General features: G+C 37.5%; 2 protein-coding genes and 1 long non-coding RNA gene across 3 annotated transcripts in view; 2 read left to right on the forward strand and 1 right to left on the reverse strand.

Moving 5' to 3' along the window:
- LOC149043727 (tyrosine-protein phosphatase Lar-like) overlaps positions 1 to 25,312 on the forward strand; it is a 138,147-nt gene that overhangs the window by 25,139 nt on the left and 87,696 nt on the right. The window lies entirely within an intron of this gene.
- Positions 1,702 to 25,128, forward strand: LOC149043730 (uncharacterized). Its single transcript, XM_089210689.1, has 20 exons — positions 1,702 to 1,862; positions 5,867 to 6,211; positions 7,632 to 7,886; positions 12,053 to 12,325; positions 16,506 to 16,556; positions 17,393 to 17,481; positions 17,678 to 17,733; positions 18,112 to 18,290; positions 18,646 to 18,756; positions 18,877 to 18,895; positions 19,029 to 19,059; positions 19,808 to 20,111; positions 20,283 to 20,393; positions 20,837 to 21,027; positions 21,719 to 21,841; positions 22,083 to 22,153; positions 22,716 to 22,756; positions 22,949 to 23,045; positions 23,129 to 23,228; positions 23,635 to 25,128. The coding sequence occupies exons 1-20, from the start codon at positions 1,796 to 1,798 to the stop codon at positions 23,698 to 23,700; spliced, it is 2,580 nt and encodes an 859-aa protein (XP_089066815.1). The 5' UTR covers positions 1,702 to 1,795; the 3' UTR covers positions 23,701 to 25,128.
- Positions 9,755 to 12,022, reverse strand: LOC149043731 (uncharacterized). The gene is made up of 2 exons (XR_016187970.1): positions 10,318 to 12,022; positions 9,755 to 10,225 (listed from the first exon to the last, which is right to left on the reverse strand). It is a non-coding gene; the product is annotated as an uncharacterized LOC149043731 (long non-coding RNA).

Consider the following 25,312-nt stretch of genomic DNA (forward strand, 5'->3'; position numbering starts at 1 on the left):
GCATCATGTTTCTTCCCTCTGAAAAAATACAATGCAGGGAACGCGCAGCAAGTTTTTCGAGTGGGGGGCTATTTTGGCTCCGTTATTTTTGTTAAATAATTTTTGTTTAATTTATTTTTGTTTTTGCAAAAAGGTGAGGGGGGCCCTAAGGTCCCCTCAGCCCCTCCCTCTAAGCGGTCCCTGTAATGTTAGTTGATAACTCAGAATTAGTAGATAGGTCGTAAACAAAGTTGCATTTGCTGTTGCCACACTCTTATAATAAATCATTTGTTGATGGTCAAATACAAACACACGTAAGCAAACATAAAGATTGGAATGCAAGCATTTTAAAGTACCCACTAACAGGTCCAAACATATTAGCAATCGTTGTAGACGATTCTTTGGTTACATTCTGGTCTAAAGATAGGCCGAACAGTTCCGTCGACAAACCCGAAGCAGTTATCCAGTGGTGCTCCTTTTTTGTGAACTTCAACGGCGTAGTATTTTAGATTCCTGGGTCTTAGCAGCTGATAGTTCAATTGTTGAATACGATGACGGCGAGTTGCATAAATGTAAGTGAACACTTCATTTGTTATCATGCTGATAACAAGAACAGGCTTGGCGAACAAATGTATCATGTCGCTGTACCGACATGGACAACACGTGCGTTTTAACAGCAAACATAAAGCTTCTTCTCCATCACAAACCCTCCCATGGCTGCATCTAATATTACGGTATGTGCATTTTTCAAAATCTAAACTGTGCCAAACATGCGTCGTCGCTAAAATTTTTGAGGTCAAATTAAGAGAACGAGTCGTACGGAAGTTCTAGGTTTTGTGATTCGTAGCTAACTTAAAGCAACAAAAATTCGTCATTACTAATGTAGTTCATCTTATAACAAAGACGGAATAACTTTCTTGCTTCCTTGAAGGATGACACTTTTGCCAATAGAATGACTGCACAACAACGCTTTGAGCTCTGAGCTTTTCGCCGTAGTGTCCCTGTAACTTAACAATTCGTATTTGGAGGGAAATACGCCGTAGTCACCCTAGTCTATCGCGGCTAAAGTAGCCTTGGTACAGATTCTCCATACCGTATCTTAAAGTCCCTCTTTACACCGGGCACAAAACTAAAAGTCTTAGAGATGTTTTTAGATGACATGGTTCGAAGATACACGAAGAAGCTGATATCAAGATTGAGGAAAATTACTTTTAAAAAAAGATGTATTCAAATTGACTTTCCCGCATTTCTTGCCATGTACTGACTGAGTTTGCGCGTATGGATTGCGTTATTATCTAACTTGTAATCCACTTGACTTCCGTTTCAGGCCCCTGGAATATGGGTACTCTTGTGCATCCCCACAGGAGATAAATCAGTGGAACCCGACCTTGATTATATTTAGTAACCCTAGGAAAAGAATCCACGGTTGATAAACAAGAAAGAGGAGTTGAAATCTGTCTGTTACAAGTCATTTTTTATTTGCGTGACTTTCATCTACGCGCGCGTGATCGATCGGTGCCTTTGTTCTCATTCGACACATTCGCAAGTTTAACGCATAGTTTAATCTGAATGGAACGTTTCTTCGGAAGAAAAGTTTCTACAATTTATGCAAATGTCCTAAGTATCAAGCATAAATGGAGTTTTCTACCATAAATCGCACCATCCGTCATGTTGTTCAGGTAATTTGCCGACTATGATCGTGACACTCGGTCCCAGTCTCAAAACGAAGAGGGCCTTCTAGTCCACCCTTCAAGTGACTTCCGTAAGATTTAGGCATAACATTCCCTCATTGAAGCATCAGCAAAGGTCTGATAGGATGGTGTCTTTGCGTGATTATGAAATTTGTTTACTCTTTCTTCTGCTGGTAAAGTTTCACGGGTCAGGTAAGTGTGAAGTTATTCTTCCGTACAAAGGATTTGACAGTATTTTTTTACCATGTGCCATTTTAAGCTTTAGACATCGAAAACGCAGACCCTTTATTTCTGAACATTATTTTCGTCAAAATGATTTCCGAACTCCAAGGTGGCTTTCAACAGTTTTTGTATTTCAAAATTTAGATATGTTTTTGGAATTTCAATCCCGTGATAAACGAGGTCTGAATAACTATGATGCGATAGAAATCAAGAACAAAAGATTTTATGCTTCAAGTGTAACAGTACATACGTTTAGAATTTAACATAAAAATTGAAACTTAGAAGTGCAATATTTTCTTGAATAGTGTGAGTCGTCTTTTAAGCCATGAGAAAAGTTACTGCTTTGTCAGGTGGCTTTACATTACAAACATAATGGCTATGCAAACCCAGAAGAGAGTTGTCATATGCACATAAACTCTTATCCTTGCCATCCATCACTCATTTTTGAGAAGAGCTGTTACCAATTTTTCCACTCATTATTGGTGTAAATAATGACCTCAGCAAGAATAATTGCTGTTAGTTAAGTTGTGTGTGACTTTTCCTTTAGGCAGCAATCATGTAAAGAAACTACATAATGCACTTGGATTGATAAATGAGCATTGTTTGCTCATATACCAACATGTGAGATTTGTTTACTTGACTGGCTTTTAGCTTTATGCACATTTGATTGTAGTATCCCACAACAGTAGTCGTTGGCGACTTATTTTTGTTGTATGATTAAAAACAGATAGAGTTTTAACCATTTGAAATCTTTGTGTAGATATCTTTGCTTATCATATACGCACTGAGATTTGTTTCAAGCTAAATTGACAAAACAAAAAAGGATTTGTAATAAAATGCACAAATTCTAAGAGGTAAGATGGTTTTTCTCACAACTGAGAAATGGCCATCTGACTTAAACCACAAGATGAAGATGAAATTTTTGACCACTGAAAACAGTAGCATGGGTTTTTTTGCCTTTGTGTTGTGGGGGCTGGCCAAAGTTAATGAAAGTAAATGTTAGCAAGGTTTTCTGGTTGCTGACAACTGTAGAATTGTGACTTCAAGGTTGAAAACAAGAAGTCAGCTGGACTTCATGAAAATTTGTGTAAATCATTCTGATTTCACTTCATGTAAACTGATCACAATCTTTGTCTAAATCTGCTATTCTTTTGCTTTGATCAATCCCTGACATTTGCAATCCAGGAAACTAAAGTGGAATCTCCTCTAAAATGGTACAAAAGACTTATGTGTCCAGATTCTGACTCTCATAAGAAAGCATTGCAATCCACCTTTGTGATTTAATTCATGCTTATGTGAATGAGCGAAAATTTGTGCTTCAAATTAGCTTATCTCAGGCTTCCAATACATGATAGGGAAAAAAAGACAAGAGCAAATTTGGCTTTCAGGGTATAATCAAGGATTCTACCAAATCCAGTTCTTTTTATGGCAGAACTACTTCACATAAGAAGTACATTTAGTTCCTGTATTGCTGTCTTGCACACAAGTAGAACATCAGAGGGCTTAATGACACAACAGTACATGAACAAAAAAAAAACTGAATTTTCATCTTTCACTTGTATAAAGCTTTACAGTACAGTGTAAGAAAAATCTATTCTTTCAGTAAGAAATTAAGGTTTAAAAGGTTGGTTAATTGATAATTCAATGCTATCAAAGCACACTTGGTTGCTGTTTTTGTATTTATTGTGACAGCTGCTTTGGTTATTGCTTTAACCCTTTCACTCCCACAAGTGACCAAGACAGAATTTCTCCTTACAATATCAATACAATATCAAGCAGGCAGGTGATAAGAATAGAGAAGAATATCAATCATGGGATTATTAGTTGATCCAATGCCAAATTCTCTGAACTAACGTCATAAGAATTGTATGGCAGATAGTAAGGAGAAATACTAATAAGATCTTGGGAGTGAAATGGTTAAGGTGAGGTGAGTAGCTGGTGGCGAACCACTTAAGTGAGCTTGGGGATCAATTTATACAAAAGCATTTAATCAAATGCACCATAATTTTCCATCATCTACTTAAAAAATAGATTCCATGTTGCTATGCACCTGTTCAGTAAAAGATCACATGTAATGTCAGAATATGGTAAGAACAAAAAAGTGGTACATAGATGCAGCTTAGCTTGCTCCAGACAGTTATGAAAACAGAGCAGAATAGCAAACAGCACAACAGCAGTAGAGGAGTAAAAAAAACAAGGGAGACTACAGCACTGTTTACTATTGTGCTCTTCTTACTTACTGAATGCTTATAGAACAAGCTAGAGGCAGTTGAGTGTGTCACTGGTGTTCTTAGCACATTTTGATGTCCTCTGTGATTTATAACTGTACAGAGCAATGGCAATGTGGAATCTATTAGTTTTATTTAATAAAGAAGAAAAAAATTGTGAATGGTGAAGTCACCTATGCATTTGTCCTCCAATGGAACATAATTTCATGAAAGAACCAATCAAAATACATGTAGAACTCAGCTTATTATACAAAACCTTATTGATGGTAGAAATGAGGTCAAAGATATTCAAAGATAAAGGAGGCACATCCTGACATCCTTTCTATGATAAGGTTATAGACAATAGAAAATTGTGTTTGATTTCTTTTTTATTTTGATTTCTATAACATTGGAATTTTTATGCCAGCATAATATGCTAAAGTTTTCGGAAAATCATGCACATGTGACAATTGATCATTGCATTGTTGTTTGTGCTGTCATTGCTGTTTTTGCCTTGTGTTATGTGATGACTTCAATGATAAATATTTTAGTAGAATAATTGCTCACTTAGGTGATCATAGGGATGTGCATGCTCTGATTGGTCAAGGATTGCATCATACATCTTGCTTTAATCACAGTGCACAGGGTGACCATAGCAGGAGTGCCAAATTTCAAAATGGCTGCCTCATGTTCTTTCAGATGATTACAAGGGAGTGACAAATGCAATAGGTGAAAATTAAATTGTGAAGAGCAGGAAAGTTGCTAAATGATTAGCAGAACACTTTTCAAAACAAAGGGATAAAAGGTTTGGCACTAAAAAAATAGACCTCTTAAAACTGCTTGCTGACATCTTGATATAGGTAATCAATACAATCATGACAAAATGTGTGCAATGTTTTCTTTATTTATGGAATTTATAATAGAATTCGAAAGCACCGGAGTGATTATATTAAAACAATTATTTTGCTGAAGGCAAAGGGAAGGTCATTGAATAATATTCACTTGACCTTCAGCAAATATTTATCAATTTTTATTCACTATTATGTCATTTCATCATATTTATTAAGGCAATGGAACGCACTAAATATGTGATGGTTGTACACTGTAGAACAGGGAAAGAATAGGGATAGAAGTGATATGTGTGAACTTTGGTTTCTTTTCCAATTTTTAGGCATGATTTTTTCAGCACTGAACTTTAAAGCCAACAAGAATTTTTTTCTGGTCATCAAGAACACTTAAATGGTTTCTTTTCTGTGGTTTTCTTCTTTCATGCACATCCTATGTGATGTGTAGGATGCTCAGATAAGACCATACAAATTTTCAAAAAACTAGAAGCCAAAAGACTAGAAAATGAAATGAGTGGAATAATAAATCTCTCATTCGATGGTTTAACATATAATATGGGAAGACATTTCCACTTTCCATTTTCCACCTCAACAAGCTCTTCTTCAAAAATTCCTTCAAGTGTATCACTGTTGAATTTTGAATATTCGCCACTGTTCGCATTTCAAGAATTAAAGAAAGTGGAACTTGACAAAAATGATTTTGAAAAGGCACAAATAGTTACACATTACAGTTATTGAACCTTATTTCTTAGAAAATGAAAGCACATTTTGAGCTGATTGATATCAGTGAATACCAATGTAGTGCATATTTACACTTATTGTTGTTACTGCTTATGGTCGTGCCTCTGTGGTGGACTCTATTTTAAGCCCTTCCTCCTAAATATTATCCTTACACATGTATGTTTATGGTTTTCTATTTAAGAGGGTGTAGATGTGCGTTTCACTCAGGAACCTCCTAATCCAAGCTACTTTAACAATGGTAGTGATGCCAACCTGATGTGGGACTACACTGATCCACATAATAACATTCATGCCATTATCTATAGTGTTGTGATAAATCGTGCATTTGTCAAAATGTTGGTTAATGACAGTCATGGTGTCCAAGAACATCCTGATATTCCTCCATCTTACAAAGGAAGAGTTAAAATTGAAGGAAGAGCTACCCTAGTTATCGAGAACATCAACCCTGGAGACAATGCCATATTTAGATGTGAACTCCTTGGAGCTATCTACACATTTGCAAGTAGAGTTCAGCTTATTGTGGCAGGTATGTATTACAGATATAAACATTAATAATCAAACATAAATCAAATGCATTCAACTCATGTCTGTCATGTTACTGAGATCTGGAGAAAGTAACCAATAGCATAAATACGCACAAACCTTCATATGCAGGGCTGTAAGTGGCTAGCTAACCTGACTTTTGGGAACAATAGTGCTACTTTAACTTGGCATGCAACACCACACTTCTAAAGGGAGAAAAGAAATTCTACAATTCACTTAATTTGCTGTTTCACATCAGTAAGAAATCAAAGAGTTATCAGAGACGTATTGCTTTATTCTTCTGGCACTAATTACTGGGTTGCTCTGTTATGCATAGATAACCACTATTGATATGATTACTTTCAATTGAAAATGGTCAGTCAAAACTAGAAACAATCCAACTGGTCAGTAATTCCTGACACTAAGGAGCAAATTGAGACTTGTCATTTGACTGTGATTCAGTGTTGAAAACGTTTGTGACATCTCAATATTCATGTACACTTTACCTCATTGTTTGCTTGAACGATTTTCTTCACTTGTAGAGAATCCAAACTCACTGTTTGCTATGTTCACTTGCTTGTTTTAGATCCTTCATGACCCTAGGATAAAAATTGTTTGAGCTCACCAGCCATTACATAATCTTCTTTCTTTCCTTTCCTTTATTTTAATTATGCATTTGCCATGTTTTGTTGGCTTATTTTAACTGTAACACAATACCTGTCACACAACTCCTCTTTTCGAATTGTATTACGAGAGAAAGATACCAGGTTATTATGGCTTAAAAGGAACAAAAGAATCATCATTTGTATTTGGTTTTTGTAGCCTAAAGCCAACCCATGTCTCATATTTCACCTGTAGAAAAAAATCGAAGGCCAAACATCCTGTTTTTTTTTTGTACTAAGACTGGACCTTCTTTTAACTTAAGTAAAGGGCAAGCAGCATTCAGCATGCCACTGGTATATTCTTTTTATTGCAAAGAGTTCGTAGTTTCTCTTTCATCAAGATTTCAGTCCTCTGGGTGGAGTATGTCTCCTGAAGATCCTGTGTCAGGCCAAGTTCCGAGTGGGGTGATTGGCTCTGTTCCTATTTGTTTGTGCAGCAGCAAAAATTTTATCCACTTGAATGGAAGTAGCTTAGAAGCCAGGGTCCTTAGCCCAAAGACAAACTTCCTGAATTAGTCCTTAATTCCCTACGCTGGGGCTCTACTTTGTAATTTAGCTTGTAAGCAAGTTACCCAATAGCTAATGCCAACAGGCTATAACTTGTACTGAATTAAGTTTGAGCCTCCTTATACTAGTTGGTTGTTGGGGACCAATTGCTGGATGCTTTGGTTATTTTATTGAAATTGGGTATATTTTAAGACTCAGTCCAAGTAAGGCTTGCTGCGCCACGTGAGGAATGATATAATCTCTTTTACCTTTCAGAGGCACTACTTATAAACATCTCTCTAAGAGGAAAATATTACATTGAAGGATCCCCTGTCACCATGGCCTGTGAGGGTTCTGGGAAACCAATGCCGGAGGTGGCATGGATTAGAAATGGAGTACTGGAAAGTTCAGGGAAGAAAGCTACGTCTTTAAAGTTCGATAATATAAACAGAACAGATGCAGGACAATATACATGTCGAGCCAATAACTCAGTGGAAGTCACTTCTATTGACACAACAATTGTAGTTCAGTGTAAGTATATTTTAACCTTAATTTTCTATTTCTGAATTTACTTTATTAATAGTGCGAATCCTGTTATGATAGTCAGTTACCCAGGACTGACAAATCTGTTCAAAAGTGTAAGGGAACAGAATTCCACATCAAACCCTTTTCGGCTTTGTATATGCATTGGTCCCAATTATTGGTTGGGACAATCGAATTTACGTGGAATCATTGCTCAAAAGACATGTTATTTTACTTAGAAGAATGTGACATTTTTTTGCCAAGTCATTGCTTCAGTTGGACTATGTTTAACTCAGAAAATGGTTTAAAACCATTTCCGAATTATTGTGATAATCCAAAATTCACTCCGTTTGACTAGCGGACAAGGCTAGCGCATATTCTGATTCTGTGTGAGGGCTCTGGTTGGGGCTTAAGGGAAAGCTGAGAATTGGTCAAAATTCTTTTATCTGAGAAACTACATGTTTTTTTACTGGTAGCTGAGATCAGCTAACAGGTGCGAAAATCGGCTTGAACTAAAACTGCATACCTAAGATTTGCGCACATATTCGCATGTGTGGCATTCGAGATATATTATTTCAGGGCGAGAATCCATTGTATATTTAATTATTCGTAAGCCTTGCCACCTTATTTATTCTAAATACTCGACTGTCAAACGACACAAAAGTGACGGACTGCACTATGGAGTGATTACAACTTTTTTTTAAAGACAGGGAAAGGAATGTCAGATGCTGCACTTGGGTAATTGATTTCTATGACTTTCTAGTTTTGGAGGTTGTGTAACCTGCAAGCACTATGCCGCCCCCCCCATGAGAGATATCTAATTGTTTCAGCGTTCACATTTGCGCAGGTATTGGACCTCTGTTGTCAGGAGCTAATAAAAAGCAAGCAGGAACAGCATGCTAATCTCTAGATTTTGAAGTCACTCGTCCTTAAGAAAATTACACCGGACATGCCTTCTTGGAGTATACCACATATATATAAAGCATGACCTGAAGATTTTAGATATATGAAAATTCACATATTTGCACTGCGGTGGAAAGATGAAATTAGGAGATCCTCGCAGCTAAGAACACTACTGAAACGAGTAGTTGTAAATAGGACCTGAAAAAAATTTCAGGCCCGTACGGGATTTGAACCCATGACCTCTGCGATACCGGTGCAGCGCTCTACCAATTGAGCTAACAAGCCAACTGGGAGCTCGTCAATGAATTGGGTCCAAATAAACATCCAAGTGAATGAAGATTTTACCCGTTACAACTCAAAGATCAATACAAAGTCAGTCTATTAAGGGTCCACATCTCACCCCTTCATCATTCATTATTTCATTTTAGTGACTCACAGCCAATTTGATTCAGTCATCGGTGTATTTGTAATTTGGAAAGGTTTCTGTTCTTATCAAGAAAAGAAAAACAAAACAACCAATAAAAAACAAACAAACAAAAACGACGTAAATGTCCAGAAATGGCCCAAGTCAATGAGATTGCAGCATTGGGGTTTGCTACTCTCACCAATCAAATCATGGCATTAGGTTTTTCAAAAGAAAGATATGAAGTTTTGACTGATGAAGTGAAATGAACTTGTTAACTTCTGGTGGAAACTGGCTGCTTATCTTGATTCAAGTAATCCAAATTATTGTGACAGAATTTACAGTTTTCAATTTATAAAAAGCATTTACAACGGAATTTGAAAACATCTCAGCAATCATGCTAATAACAGCAGTTATTCGCATTAGGCCCAGTGAAGATTGTTGAATAATCGCTTCAACCTCGTCTTAGGAGATCGTTCAACAATATTCACCTCACCTTCAGCTAACAAATATTAAATGCACAGTACTGTGCAAAAGTAACGGAAGGGAAATGCGTGAATTTCGTTCTTTGTTCCAGTGAACTTTCGTCGAAATCCATGCGAAAGTTCGATTGACTTGAGGCTTTTTGAGCAAAGTTCCGTTTAAAAGAGAGCGCTATTTCGTTGAATTTTCGCTTTGAAACAAAAGTTCAGTGAAATTTCGTGATAAAAAGCGTCAGTTTACTGCTTGAATAGAAAAGAATATGAAGACCCCGAAGAAGGGATCATCTCTGCCTCCTTCCAAGGTGATTCTGTATCTAAAATCTAATGATCAATACCAATAATTAATTAAGTGTTGATGTAAATGAGAGTCAGCAATTAGCGTTGCCGCAAAACAAAACATGCGAGGCTTGTGAAGTTTAGCAACAAATTTTACTAACATTGGAAAAATCTGTGTTTACTGCTACTTACTTTTCCTTTGGGCTTTTCTGGTTTTTTCCTTTCTCTTTGTAACTTTTCTTTCCTGCTGTTTCATTTGTTTTTGCCAAGGGTGACTCTGGAATCTGCGAGTAAGATCAAAATGCATCAAAATCTCTTCAAGTTAACAAGTATAGTTATGTCAAACTTAAAGGCAGTCTGTTGAACGAATACTTACCAATTTCTTCTTTGCTCTTGTTTGACATGGCGGCAGGTCGCTCTGTGTGAAAGTTTTCTGAACCTCCACCTCCAGCGGGTAGCAATCCACAACTGCCATGTGCTCCTTACTAGTCTTTCTCAGGATTACCTTTACTTTCTGCCCCTCTTTAAGCGCACAAAGATGCAAATCTTGGTGGCACCATGTCTACTGATTCCCCTCACACATGAACTTTGAGGGGATAGTTCGGTTTAGGCTTGTGCTTTGTGGTTTCTTCCTCCATTCTGAAGCACTTACAACGATAAGATTGGAGGAAGATCGAGCACTCGTCGCTGAAAATCATGTTGTGGAAAGTGTCGCCACTCTCCAAGATGCGTTGAGCGAATTTCAGATGCTTGGCTTTGTTGGTGTCACGAATCAGCTGGCAATAAGCAGTCTGCTGCAGATTCCAGCCTTGCTGCTCTCACGCTCTCGTACCGTAGACGAAATAACTAGAATTCCACGTTTTGCAAGCCTCTTAACTTAACGGGCCTAGCCATGTTTTAAAATAAAAATTTTAAGAACAGAGGAGTAGTTTCTGGTACTCTAATCAGTCCATGTTATCTCTTTAGTTGAAAATTGTATTCTATAATTCTCAAAACTTTTGAAACACGCATCTAAAATAAAAAAAAGCTTCACGTGCCCGTTAAACTACCTGGACTTTCGATAAACGGGCCCCTGGTGAGAAAACTGTCCTCTTGCCGTCAATACCCTGGGAATTATGATGAGAGTACCAAGGTAGTGCTCTCCAGGGCCACAGCCAATATATTTAGCTATCTGAAGCCGGTTTCAGGTGTCGCCACATTTGACTTATTTTGGGCCACAGAAACCCGATCAGTGTTCAACGCACTCCTCTTCCTCCGTCTTCCCAGCCGAGAAAATGTGGCAGAGTTTTGCCGCCAGCTTTAAAGTAGCGAAAAATTCAGCTAAACAGTCTTTACAAGACTTTCAACCTTTCCGTCAGACGCACAGCAGTCGTAGTGAACAGCCATATAACAGCCTCCATGATCACTTGCCACGAATTTCTCACCAGCACGTTCAGTTACTGTAATATTCGGTCTCTCTGTACAAATGAATAAATATTCCTTCAAGTGCAAAGGGTAAAGTAAACTTTTTATGTTGTTCAGTTAAGCTCTTTTTCAAATAAAAAATTCTTTGGACGTTTTGTTGCAGGCAAATTCTGAAATGAAATGAATAGCGTTTCACTTTCATTTAGGTCTTCAGCCAATGAAAATAAGGCCTCTTGATGTAAGGAGGACATGCTTTAGAAAAAAAGTTGTTCACAAACGAGTAGTTACGCTTTAGTTTAGTTGCACTCGTCTCCTGGCCCAAAATTAAATATTTTAATAAAAATATTTTCACGAGCGACAGTGTTTTTATGTCCGTTAAGACATAAAGCTGGGCTTCACAAATTGCTCATTTTTAATAGCAGAGGATATAAAATAGCTATCCTAGTAAAAACATAGTGCTATTTTTCTTGCTGCAGTAATGCCATTGTTTTTGCAGTGTGCAATGTGTAAGTTAAAGTATTTTGCTTTTAGTCAGTATTCTAACCATTGATAGATGACTTGCTACAATTTTACAAAAGCGCTATATTTTCTGCCTAAGGCACTCCATGGACTGATACAAGTCCATTATATTATAAATTATGCACCTTCTAGACAGGCGAAATGTATGAGCGATGAAATATCTGAGATGATTTGATTTAAATTTTAAGACAAACCTGAAGGTGTGAGGCTCACTACCAGTGCTGCCCAAAATACCGTCGCTGAAGGAGATACTGTTTCATTCAAGTGCATAGTTACGGCTGCTGTGCCACAAGTGTCAATTTACAAGTTCTATTTCAATGGCAGCCTCCTAAGCGAGAACAGCAATAGTGAGTATACTGTCAATAACGTCAATCGATCTGAGCACTATGGCGAGTACAAATGTATCCCACATAATGACGTTGGAGATGGAGCAAAAGCCACTGTGAGACTTAAAATAAAGGGTGAGTAGAAACATCTTTGAGCATTTTTAAGTACTTTGGAATTATAATTTAAAACGGGAAAAATGTTTTATACCAGTTTACATTGCGTCAATAAAACTTCCCACTGTGAATCATTACAACCCCGAACAGGAAGGAATAGAGACCCTGGTGATGAGGTTGACGTGTTGTGCGTGGCGATCAACACATGTGCTAGTTAGCAGTATTCTCAAGCTGATGAAGACTTTTGTTGATGTTCCTGATGTTTTGAACAAATTTTCAAAGATAGGGAAAGTTTTCTTTTGATGCAGTGTATGATGTCAGTATCAGTTGAACTGATATGTTATGGAAATGAATTAAAATATTGGTTTGCGAAAATGAACCAAAATTTAAAAAAACCACAATAAGCAACCTCTAGTTAAAGTATCACCAGTCAATTATATGCTGCCTTCAATCCTAATAAGCTTGGGAAACTGTAAGTGGTGTTTGACTGCACGGTCCAATACAAAGGGAAATCGTGGTCCAGACTTGACTAACAGCCTGCTTGGTGTCCTCTTAAGATTTTGTCAGGAACTAGTATCTCTCTCGTCAGACATTGAAGCCATGTTCCACCCAGTAATGTTTGATCCACATGATGTTGATACCTTAAAGTTCCCTTGGTGGCCTGACGATGACTTATCTAAAGAGCCTGTTGAGTACACTTTTTTGGTAGCACTTCTTCACAAAGTCGGGACAATTTTGGTCCACAAGAAAGACGGCTCAAGACAACGCAGGAGACTTTGACAATGAAGTGATCGACATAGTATTGAAGAAATTTTATGGGGATGACTGTTCGAAAGCGGTGCAGTAAATTGAGAGATTTGTGTGTCCTATTGTCAAGAGGTGGATTTCGATTGACTAAATGATTGTATGACAGGAGGCAAGTCCTCAAAACCATTCCAACCTCAGACAGAGCTTCGTCAATTTTGGATTTGGATTTGGATTTAAATTCTGGTGTACTTCGTATCGAAATAACCCCTTGCTGTTCAGTGTAACATGGAAAGCAACATGTTTACCTTCAAGATGATACCAAAAGATGTCCTTCACACGAAGAGTATTCTATCAGTGACTAGCTCCATTTATTATCCAATTGACATAGTATCACCAATCACCTTACTAGCTACAAAGCGCCTTCAAGATCTCTGCAAACAAGGACTCACCTCGGATGAAGAGAAAATGGGAGAGAAATTTCAGTTTTGGAGATCATGGCTATCTAATTTACCTATGCTTTCAAGTGTTTCCTTACCAATAGGTTTGAAAAGCGATCGACTATGGCCGGGTAGAAAATGCAGAGCTTCACCACTTTGCAGATGCCCCTCAGATTGCTTATGGGACTGTGTCATATGCAATACTCGTCAATGAAAATGGCCGTACCCACTGCAGTTTCCTCGCCGGAAAATCTCGCGTAGCTCACGTGAAACAGATGACTATACCCAGATTGGAATTTTCAGCCGCTGTTTTAGCTGTCAGAATGAATAATACGTTACAAGAATTTCAGTCAAAAGTTGACAAGACAGTTATTTGGTCAGACTCCACAGCTGTCCTCCAATATATCAAGAGCAAAGAGACAAACGATTCTACATGTTTGTGGCCAATTACCTGGCAGTGATACATGATGGCTCAGAACCTTCCCAGTAGAACTATGTGCCCACAAGTATCAACCCAGCTGACGATGCCAGCCGAGGACTATCGGTAAAGGAGTTAGTAGAGAAGGAAGTTTGGTTCAGAGGCCCTAAGTTTTTGTGAGAAAGTGAGACATCGTAGCCCACCCATCCAGTCTCCTCAGTCAGTATTTCTGAGTAAGACCCAGCAGTCAGAGGTCAAACTCGAACAGACCATATTACTCTCATGGAGGATAAACGACCACTGAACCTAATGGTTCTGCAATATTCGTCATGGTTTGAGCTTAAGAAGAGAGTTGCTTGGCGTCTAAGATTTAAGGAAAATTCTTTAAGAGCAAGAGGTGCTTAGAAGAGGACCCTGTTGATCCATTACCTTATGGAAGGCTGTCGATAGACGAATTACGATATGCAGAGGCTCTTTGAAGAGTACTCAGTTACTGTTTGATATGCCAAGACAAAATGCTGCAATTGATGTTAGATTTACCTGGCAACAGGCTTGTTCCAGATAAACCCCGTTTTCTAACGTTGGCATAGATTTCTTTGGCCACTTTACGTGAGGCAAGGCAGAAGTACAGTTAAAAGTTATGGTGTCTTTTCTCTTAACTATCCGAGGAATCCACATTGAAGTGACCGAGTCTCTCGACACAGATTCGTTTATGTGCGCTCTTTGCAGATTCATCATCAGAAGAGAGAAGCCAAAGATGATAAAAGGTAACAATGGTATGAACTTAAGTAGCGGAGAGAGAGAAATCCGTGAAGCCCTAAACGACTGGAATCAGCAGAAGATAGAAGTTATCCTACACTAGAAGAACATCAAGTGGAAGTTTAATTTCGCTGGAGCATCACACATGGGAGGAGTCTGGGAACGCACGATTCGTTCAGTGAGAAAGATCTTAAGAGTTCATTTTATGCAACAATTGGTTCTGGAGAGGCACTGCCAACGTTGATGGCAGAAGTTGAGGGAATTCTCAATGGTTGACCATTGACTCTCAACAGTGGCATGCAGTCCTATCGATTCAGAATCTTTGACTGCTAACCATTTGTTACTTCGATCGCATTTAAATTTGCCACCAGGAGACTTCGTTCGGAATGATTTGTACTGCCAACGTCGCTGGAAGCAGGTTCAATACCTTCCTGACGTATTTTGGAGGAGATAGTTGTCGGAATATCTACCAAATTTGCAATAACGGCAGAAATGGATCAGACTACGTCATAGTTTTGCTATTGGTGACCTGATTTTAATTCCTGATGAAAGAGTTCACCACAGTCAGTGGCCTTTAGGTCGCGTTCTCGCAGTTCACTCAGGAAGAGATGGATTTATCTGATCTGTCAAGGTTGCGACAAAGTCCTCTACATTCACAAGGCCAGTCTCAAAGCTTTGTTTCCTCAAACATGAGATCTAACTCGCGACGAAGGACTCTAGTTAATCTACCTGACTATCGTGTTGTTTCTTGAAAGTGAAAAAAGCCTTTTAATTTGTGCACCAGCTGTGCGTGAACTAGTGGACTAACTTAAGGGACTCTTATGTTATTTATTATTTGAATTCTAGTCGCCCAATACTTAAAGTAAACTTGAGGGGCTGGAATGTAACAACTAGAATTTGCATTTCTGTCGATTGTCAAGTAACTGCGAAAATATTTTGTATCGTTTTTCTCTCAATTGAACTACTATTGTGATGTTCTGTTTCGATTTAATTGAGCCCGCGTTTTTGTAGGGGGTTGTGTAAGAATTACACAATGCTGGTGGCACTTTATTTCTCGCCAGTAAAAGCTTTGTTTCGTTACATACTTCTCATTACTAGTTGATTTCAAATAAGTCGGTCGTCTCGTTAGTTTTTGCTAGCGCCGTGTTACTTTTGTTTAAGAGTTTTACTACCAGCCCTGGTGATGCCACAAATTGTAAGTTACTTTCTTTTTCATGTAGCTCTGTCGTTAGTCTTGTTGTTATATTTGTATTTAGATATTTGTATTTATTATTTATTTTCAGTCATATCACAAGTACACAACTACACACCTACACATCTTTACATCTACATCGTCCATCGGGCGAACAGATAAGCTCTGCATTCATTTTGTGGCGAACCTGGCGCTACAAAACCTTTCCCATTTTACTTGGAAAAGCACTTTTTTCGATATTAGAAAAAACCATTCGGCTTCATCTTAAAATTAAACAGATTTAACTATTAATATATATAATATTAACATATTAACACTTGACACTTTGTCACTTGACTTTTATTTCAAACTTAGCCCTCTCTGTAGTTCTTTGCCATTTTTGCAGCTTTTTAGTGATAGCGTTGACAATAATAATAATTACAATCATGAGGAAAGTTATAAAAATATCAATGATAATAATGTTGGTTACAATGATATTAATAATAATAACAGTTTTAGGAAGTGTAGTCTATCATACCCAGAACCTCCATGAAAAACTATATTTCAGCTAACGTATTATTACTATCAAGTGGTTTGAGGTTGGTATGATGATTAATTAAATTTAAAATTTCATGTCGATCATTTGAGTCATATTTTGTTTTTCCCCAGTTCAAATAATTTCAAGTACAGTTGCTACTTCATCCCAAACAACTCCTGCAGGTAATTAACGTTTTTTTATAGGCGTTTCTTTAACCTCCGCGTAAAACTATGTCATCATAATAGCATGTTCTTTGCTGTTACGAAATGAATTTGAGTAAAAGACATAGAGTGAATTAAGTCACTAAAAGTCTGGAACTTAGCAAAGGACTGTACACTCTCAAACAGTCACAACACAGACTGCTAAATCTATATCAAAATTGGAAAATTTGTTTGCAAAGTTGTTACTATTCCGTAATAACCTTTCACCTAACACAAACTTATACGATTATGTGAATCTCGTCAGGTGTCATGCAGCGACTCAAAAGATCTTTATGAGTAAAAGGCTATACCTTCTACAATTGAAGGATTAAGAATAAGCATAATTATAGATGTATAAAAGTATTCTTTTTATTTCTCTAAAGACTCATTCTAGGCGTGGGTTAATGAATATTTTGAGGCATATTACGCTGGCCATCCTCAAACACAAGTAACTTAATTCATGTGGCTCCGCAAAACTGTTTTTCAAGTGGAGTGGGGGGGGGGTGAACCACAGTATTCGTTCAAAAAAATATAATTCAATCCCTCTGAGTGCTTACTTACACATGTTACAAGTTTCTGTATCAAATATTAAAAAACATTGTGATCAAGGCTAATCGTAACATGTTTATGCTATTGCGTGCACTAAAACATAAGTTTACTCTCAAGCTTAGTGGCACTCTGTCAGAATGATCTCTGCTGGAATTATTGAACAATGTTCAAACTGAATTATTGTTAGATGGAACCACTTCTCAGCAGTTTTTGTGAATCAAGGCTCTTCATGTTTTTCGTAAATGTAAAAGGACACGGCTTTTCTTTAGCTTCAGAAAGTACAGATGTTTACCTGACAGCGACAATACAGGGGAACTGTAGCAGACGTTCAGAAGTTGCTGCGAAATTTCCAGAAATGGTGAGATAATCAACTTGATCCTTATACCGGAGTGTATAGAATTCTGCCATAACATTTATCATTAAAAGGGAGTCTTAATAAATCTGCTCTTGAACGAAATCTCAATATTTTTGGTAAAACAAAATGACATTTTGAACGATCTTCAATTATAAAACAAGTATTCGAACTTACATTTTCTCTTTAAATGTCCTTCTAGGCTTGTCAAATTGCCTTTAAGTTTGGCTGCTCATCCGCCAACACCGTGAACACGAGGTAAGGTGCAGTTTGTCTCAACACTGAAACAACAAACCTTGGTTTATTACATCAAAAACGCTCTTTTGGTCAAATATCAACGTATTTTAACACTTAAAAGTCACCAAAGTACAAATAGAATGCCGAATAGAGCACCGTGCTGTAAAGAGCAACAAATATTAGGAAAAGGTAATGCAATAATATTTCCAAAGTTGACAAATGTTTCAATAGGTGAAGAGTGTAAAAGCGGATGAAGAAACTACTTGCAAACCTAAATGAACTCTTCCCACGATTTCTTTTTGTTTAATACCGACTGTATAATCAGTCATAACTTATGAGTCTTACTCTTTTCGGCACGGTGTTCGATTCGGAATTTTACAACCTTCCCCCCCTACCTAGGTGTGGCAGTGTTGTTCTCGACTTCATGATGAGGTTCAATCGAAGTGTAGTCGTCAGCGATGTTTTGACTGTCCTGTTGGATGCTGCAAGGCAAGAGAAATTCGAAGGTTTCAAAGTCGATCCAGAATCAATTGAACAAGTTTTTATAACCACAGACGGCTCGGAAAGCACAACAAAAAGTATGTTTTACAAAGAAATATAATTGTTAAATGTTTACACGTATTCGTCCGAAGATGGACATTTTTAATTGTATTCCATATCTGTTTAATTAAACAAGTCAATTCTGTGAGTCATATATTTCCAAGTTTTGTTTTCGTCTCTTTTGTTGTTTCTATTAAATTAAACAAAATCTTACTTTTAAAAATTACTATAGAGAGAGTACCACCTTGCTTTTCCTTAGTACCTAGCCAATTCGAGTTAACGGTTTTCGTTCTAGAGCATAAGCTATGTAGTTAGAGCAGTGTACTGACCACAATCACTGTAAATGTTGTTTGAATGTTACCTGATCAAGCTTTGTAAAATGAATCATTTTAGGTCCTGAGGAATGTAACTGCCCATCTAACAACGTCTCGTTAGCCATAAATGGGGTTCTTGCCTTCATAATCGTTCTTCTAATTATTTACATAATCTGGCTACATAAGAAAGGTAGGTAAAAAATTCATAATCTATGATAGAGGGTTTGGCTGCAAGATTCATTATTAAGCAAAAGCAAATCTTGACCCACATTCACATCATTTGCCTTTTTTTCCTTTCGTTCTTTTCCAGGCGCTGTAGGGAAGCAGAGGTAAGAATTTGCTGCCACTTGGATTGTGTCGATGTAATGTAACAGATATGGTATCATCTTATAACAAACTTCCATTTAAAACTGATGAGATTCTCAGCTCGTCACAAATATTTGTATGCTTTCTCAATTGTAGGACTTATGAAGATGAAAGAGGTGTTTCCTACGTAAGTTACAGCTAAGACATTGAGGTCATGTTAGTGTGTTCTGTAATTATGTAATCTCACTTAACCTCTACTCTCTAGAAGGAAATAAACGCTTGTAACAAACAGGAAGGAAAAAAGGTGTAGTTCTACCAAAAAGGCATAATGCATTAATAACAGGTACAATAGAATATAGGAAGAAGTTTGACTCGATAAGGTCTTTGTCCTGGGATCATGTCCTTTACCAAGCTGCTCCATCGATTTTCCTTCGGTTGTCCCTGGTTCAACTGCGTGGTTTCACTTCATAGATCGCTAACTGGTCTGCACCCGGTTGATATTTGTTTTGTAAATAATTTTTTTTTCACGCTGTTTTGGCCGTCTGTTTATCTTGATGCCTTATTTTCAAAGCGTTCGTCCAGGAGCTTAGTACAGCAAGAGTTTTTTTTTCGTGTGTGCATTTGTCAAACAATTGCACTACCAATCGACGATCTTCATGTTGCAGTTTGTAGCTGCAACGAATATGCTATGAACCTCGATCACTGCATTGGACATGATAGTTTCAATGGCAGAGAACAAAGTGTTAGTAATAATAAATATGAGTAATATTTAAGGACAAGAGATTATAAAATACTAATAATCTCTTGTTATGAAATAATAGAAACGCTTGTCTGATGAAAACGGGTAAACTGATTTTTATAAAAATGTAGGAAATTTTATTGGGATTAATAACAGATTTGTATATGAATACCTTAACGGTATGTTGGTCTAATAGAATGAAACAGGATTAGAAGATAGCGACCCAAGTCTACCCGATTCAGCAAAACTCACCCAGCCTCCTGCGGAATACATGGATCTCATAGAAGTCAACAAACATGATAGAAAAGCACAAAGTACCGCTTCAGGTGCTGATTACGTGCCTCTTCATCCGTTAACACGCTGCTGGGAAGTTTCAAGACACCACGTGACCATAGAAAAAGTTATTGGTAAAGGTGCTTTTGGTCAGGTTGCCAAGGGAACAGCAGTAGGACTTCGAGGGAGTCCTGAAGCGATCACAGTGGCTATTAAGATGCTTAAAAGTGAGTTCTTGAACTGTAAATTGAATGAGAGTCTTGGCCTACAGTCATATACTGTTACCGGGTTATCGTAACCTTTTTAGCTTTTTGTGATTGGATAACTTATGTCGCTATTTCGACATTTTGCATATTATTCTCGTAAACCAAATTTTACTCCTTGTTTTAACGCTCCAGAAAACGCTACTGAATCGGACAAGAGAGATTTGATGAAAGAACTTGACACAATGAAGCAGCTGAAACCACATCCTTACGTCATTAAACTTCTGGGATGCGTTACAGAATCTGGTAAGCTTTGATTATGAGGTCTAATTTTGCTGTGCACATTTTGCATCTGATTTCCTCTGTAACACTTTCGCGTCATTGATAATTTGCCTCAGTTGAAGATTCATTGCTTCACAATTGAGCACAACAAAGAACCATCGCATATGGTAATTTTATCCTTTTTTAGCTAACAGCGACGCTCTTGGATTTGCTGATAGACGAAGACCAAATATTTGCCATTGAACAAGCCATTCTGTTGTAATAAGCAGAATCGCTTTTTCTGAGGGAATATTTGGTCTTTACCTTCTTATGAGACCGTTACAAAGTTTTCCAGCTTTTCATCGTAAAACTGCATCTTGTTTTCGTGCGATTTCTTCAAAAGTATTGACCCTGACTGCTATTTATTTTACTTATTGCTAATTTTTTAGGAAGAGAAATATCTAAATGAAACTGTTTAATTTCTTCAGAAGAGCTGCTGGTTTTGATTGAATATGTGCCTTTTGGGGATCTGCTGGGTTACCTGAGAAAGAGCCGTGGATTAAAAGACACTTACTTCCAAGACCCGGATATCAAACCACAAACAAATCTGACGTCACAGCAACTGATGAAGTTTGCTTGGCAAATTGCTGATGGAATGAGTTATTTGTCCTCAAAATCTGTAAGTTAATTAAAAAGGCATCAAAGAAAAACAATTCTAAAGCCTTCTTGTAAGGTGTATCGTCATGTTAAGCTATGTCTTGCATAGAAAAAATACGTCTTCACAAGATCACGCCCGGGATATGCAAACGTATTCTTACCGTCTTGTTGAGGCTATTTCTTTAGGGCCAGGAACCCTACCAATTTTGACGTCATCACCTAAGTTATATTTCAGTGTGCGAATGGCGATATTTGTGCATCGCTGCAAGTGTACCTCATCGAAATGAAATATCTGGTTTTTCTCGTGTAGGCAAAGGCAGATACGTGAATGAATAGGATCTTTTATTCAGCCTAAACTAAGTGTACAACGAATATCCATTTTAGTGACAAGAAAGAAAAGGAATCAAACTTGAAATTAAAAAATTCGTCTCTGGTTGCTAAACTGCTACATTACAGAACCCTATTTCGAATAAAATCTTAAGATAAGCCTTCTATGAAATAATTATGTATTGCAGAAATAAAGTGGTTTGCTTCTCTTTGGAATATGGAACAGCAATTATAGTAATTTTAATTTTCTGCCATCTGGAATAAAGAGAAATAGATACACCATATTATGTCGCTGGATATTTCTATTTTCCCATCTGAACCATTTCATTTCAGTTCTTTTTCTTCTGGAATCGATAATTTTTGCTCTCGTATCAATGCTTTCATAGATCATTCACCGAGACCTTGCGGCCCGTAATGTGTTGGTTGGACAAAAGGAAACGTGTAAAGTGACAGACTTCGGAATGGCCAGAGATGTGCAGCAGGAAAATATTTATGAACGAAAGACTAAGGTAATCAAGAAAGAGGGGAGGTGGGGACGGTACTACATATCGTTCATTTTCGTGATCTTTCACACCATAGTTCTGTTAAAGCTGATATACTCCCGATTTCGATCACAAAATCCTTGGATGGGACCTTAATGAAAATATTAGCCATGCGTATACGAGTGTAGTTTTAAATATCACTGTCTTTGACCGGTCGCTTCCTATAATTTTTTTTGCTGTTTCAAAAAGTGATGTTTGAAATCTTTAGGGCCGTCTTCCCGTGAAGTGGACAGCTTATGAGGCCTTGATGTATAGTAAATATACCACGAAAAGTGATGTGTAAGTATACCCGATTATTACCCGTAGCAATTTTCCAACAAGTTTTACCAATAGAATAAGAGAGAGGGTAAGTTTTGGGCTCGGTAATGAAATAGAGAAAGATGTTCTTCATCCTCTCACGAGCGTTGGACAATGAAAAAATTCGTGACTCTTCATGAGGAATCGAACCTCAGACCATCGGATTCCGCGTTCCGATGCTCATACCACTGAGCCACAAGGACTCTTCGGTGAGCTAGGTCTATTAATAAGTTCATATGACACGCGTCCTGCATACTGCAAGGATCAGCAATGTCGATAGAGTCATGTTTGTACATAAAAATAAGAGAGAGAATCGGAGCGCGGAATCCGAAGGTCTGAGGTTCAATTCCTCGTGGGGACTCAAAATTTTTTCTTTGTCCCACACTCGTGACCAGACGAAAAACATCTTTCTGTTAGTGTTATCAATTTTAATAAGGACATGAATTCTATGCTTTGTCAAAGAATTCATATATTTTAGTTGTCGTATATAATGTTAAAGTCTTCAGTCACCCAATATATATTTGTTTGATTTGTCTTTCTGCAGATGGAGTTATGGAGTTTTGCTGTACGAGATTTTTACCATAGGTAACGTCGAATGTAAATTTATAAGGCCCTGTTGATGTTTTTTGCTATATACTATGTTTAATTAAGCAATGTAACGTGTTCAGTTAGACAAACGTAATGAGCTTCAAACTACATCAAATGACACGGGTGATGTTTCAGTGAAGGTCATTTTTTCGTCACATTTATATTTCGATGGTCTTATGGTTCTTCCAGGTGGTTCACCTTACCCACGAATGGATGGAAGAAAAATTGCAAACTTACTTCAGGATGGATACAGGATGCCTAAACCACAACACGTTGATGAGGAATTGTAAGAGCTTTTTCAATTCGTTCTCTCTCACCCTACAAGGAAACGTTCTTTAAATCTCTAACAGATCATTTGAACAATACCAGGTATCAGATTATGATGAAATGCTGGAAGAATGACCCCGATGCAAGACCAACCTTTACTGAATTGAAAAATCAGCTTAAGGACATGGAAACCCTACACAAGGTGAGAATTTTGATCAACATGAAAGTTCCTTTCACGTTAGACCGATTGACTTAGGTACAGCTAATAAGGGTTTTAACCTTAATAGCGTTTAGCTTAGGTAGCGTGATGTTTACGAAGTTTGGATTGCATCTTCTTGTTATGTCACTGAAGCTAGCACTCCACGAAAAACGGGGAAGAAGCAAACGAGAATGTCCTTACGACAATTGACTCATTATGGTTATTTAAAAGATCGTAGGATTATTGCAAAACTGCATTGAGACGCATAAAGAGTAGCAGACGACACCATAAAATACTTTCTTGAATTTGTTTTGGTGTGAAAAGCTGACCACTTCTGAGGATAAATGCTTATAACGTAAGAGGAACACTTTTTTAATGATGCTGAGTATTATATTGTTCTTTTCTGCAGAAGCTGATCAACATGACAATGTACGACAAGCAGTTGTATGCAAACGTCGAGGATTTAATAGTGTAGTTAGATAGATTTCCGCGGTATATGACTGGCTAACAATTTGAATCATCTTTTCCTCAAACGCTTATTTGGTAGAAAAAGCAATTTTGTGTAAAGCAATTAGGCTGGAACGTTAGAACTCAATTGATTTTATATTCTTAAACGCTGTAACGCTTTTATCAGTTTACCGATAAAGTATACTCTCATTTTCTCTTTAACATGTTTAGCACTTACACGCATGCTCGACACAAGCGTTGGAGTTCAGTTTATTTTCTGGCTCAATTCCGAAAGGCAGGACAGCGCGGAAAAAAATCCAATTAACTAGACTGATGAGATCTCGCTCAGAGTGCCATAGTTGTCTACAGTTTTAGTAAATTTCTAAAATGTTGTTTTGCGGCAAAACCGGTTTGTTTTTAGGAGAGCTATCCGGCGCATAAACTGCTTTCCATAAGACCGCATTTACCTGCGATACCAACTCGAAATACTTTTACACTGAAAGTATTATTAATTAAGAATTAACGTTATCCTAATAAAAATTATACTTGGCACATTACTCGTGCAATCGTCTTAGCTTTGAAAAATGAATTGCTGAAAATTTTATATACAATTTTGAAGAGTCTTGCTAAGAGGAAAATGACATTTCTGTGGGAAGCGAAATGTAAAAAAATTGTGAAATACAAGGTGTAGTAAGACCAAAAGAAACTAAATTTTAAGATCTGAAGTTTTTGGTGGAGCAGAAATGGTGTTTGCAATGTGCACGCTAGCTTTCCATTTATTCTCGTCCAAGTTTCAATGTAGAACGAAAGACTGGCAACATGACCACAAGTCTCGGAAAGTCCTGCTTTACAGCCTAAGCAGTGTGCTGATATTACAGTACCTTCTTTACTTGTAATAATCCAAACTGGAAGAGGAGGCTCATTCATGCGCTGCGAATGTCGCACCTTCGCGATCACCACAAACTTATCGCAGATGACTTTGCCTTGAACACTAGTGATAAAACCCGAAATCATTAGGTTGTAAGCTTCCATACTCTTGAAGGCTTTGAATTGTTCCTTTGTATAGAAGCTGGTATCCATTACCAAGTAACAAAGGAAATCTGTGGCCTCTATCGGCGGTAGACATTCTGGATCCAAGTTGGCACCGATTAGCGTAGCTGGATCGATCCTTACCACTAATATTTTCTCCAAATATCGAGATTTCAAGTTATTTTCTAGATTCTCTGCGTAATCACTTAAATTAGGAGTATCGTGCTCTTTCGTTAATTGTTCTGCGTGACTTTTATCTTCTGTATTTTCAATAAAATCACGCGACATTTATGTTCTACGCTTCAAAACACACGCCTCGCTGTTATTTTACATATGCTAATTAGCTCGCGTGACATCAACATGGCGGACGATAACATTTGATAGGTGTTTGACGTCACATGAAAACCAAGAATAGGGGAAGTGTACTACGCCATTATTTTTACACTTTTGTTACCGAAGCAATTCCTCTCACATTCCTTTGACATGCGATATCAAGGAAACATAATAAAACAAGTTTGCTGGGATACTAAGGATTTGGTCGAGATTATACTGAAATACCTGTGATGAAAGGTGATGGAAACCAGATTTATATAGGTTTATTCAGAGAATAT

This window comes from Pocillopora damicornis, chromosome 6 (genome assembly GCF_964200805.1).
Source record: "Pocillopora damicornis chromosome 6, jaPocDami1.2, whole genome shotgun sequence".
NCBI classification, from domain to species: Eukaryota; Metazoa; Cnidaria; class Anthozoa; order Scleractinia; family Pocilloporidae; genus Pocillopora; species Pocillopora damicornis.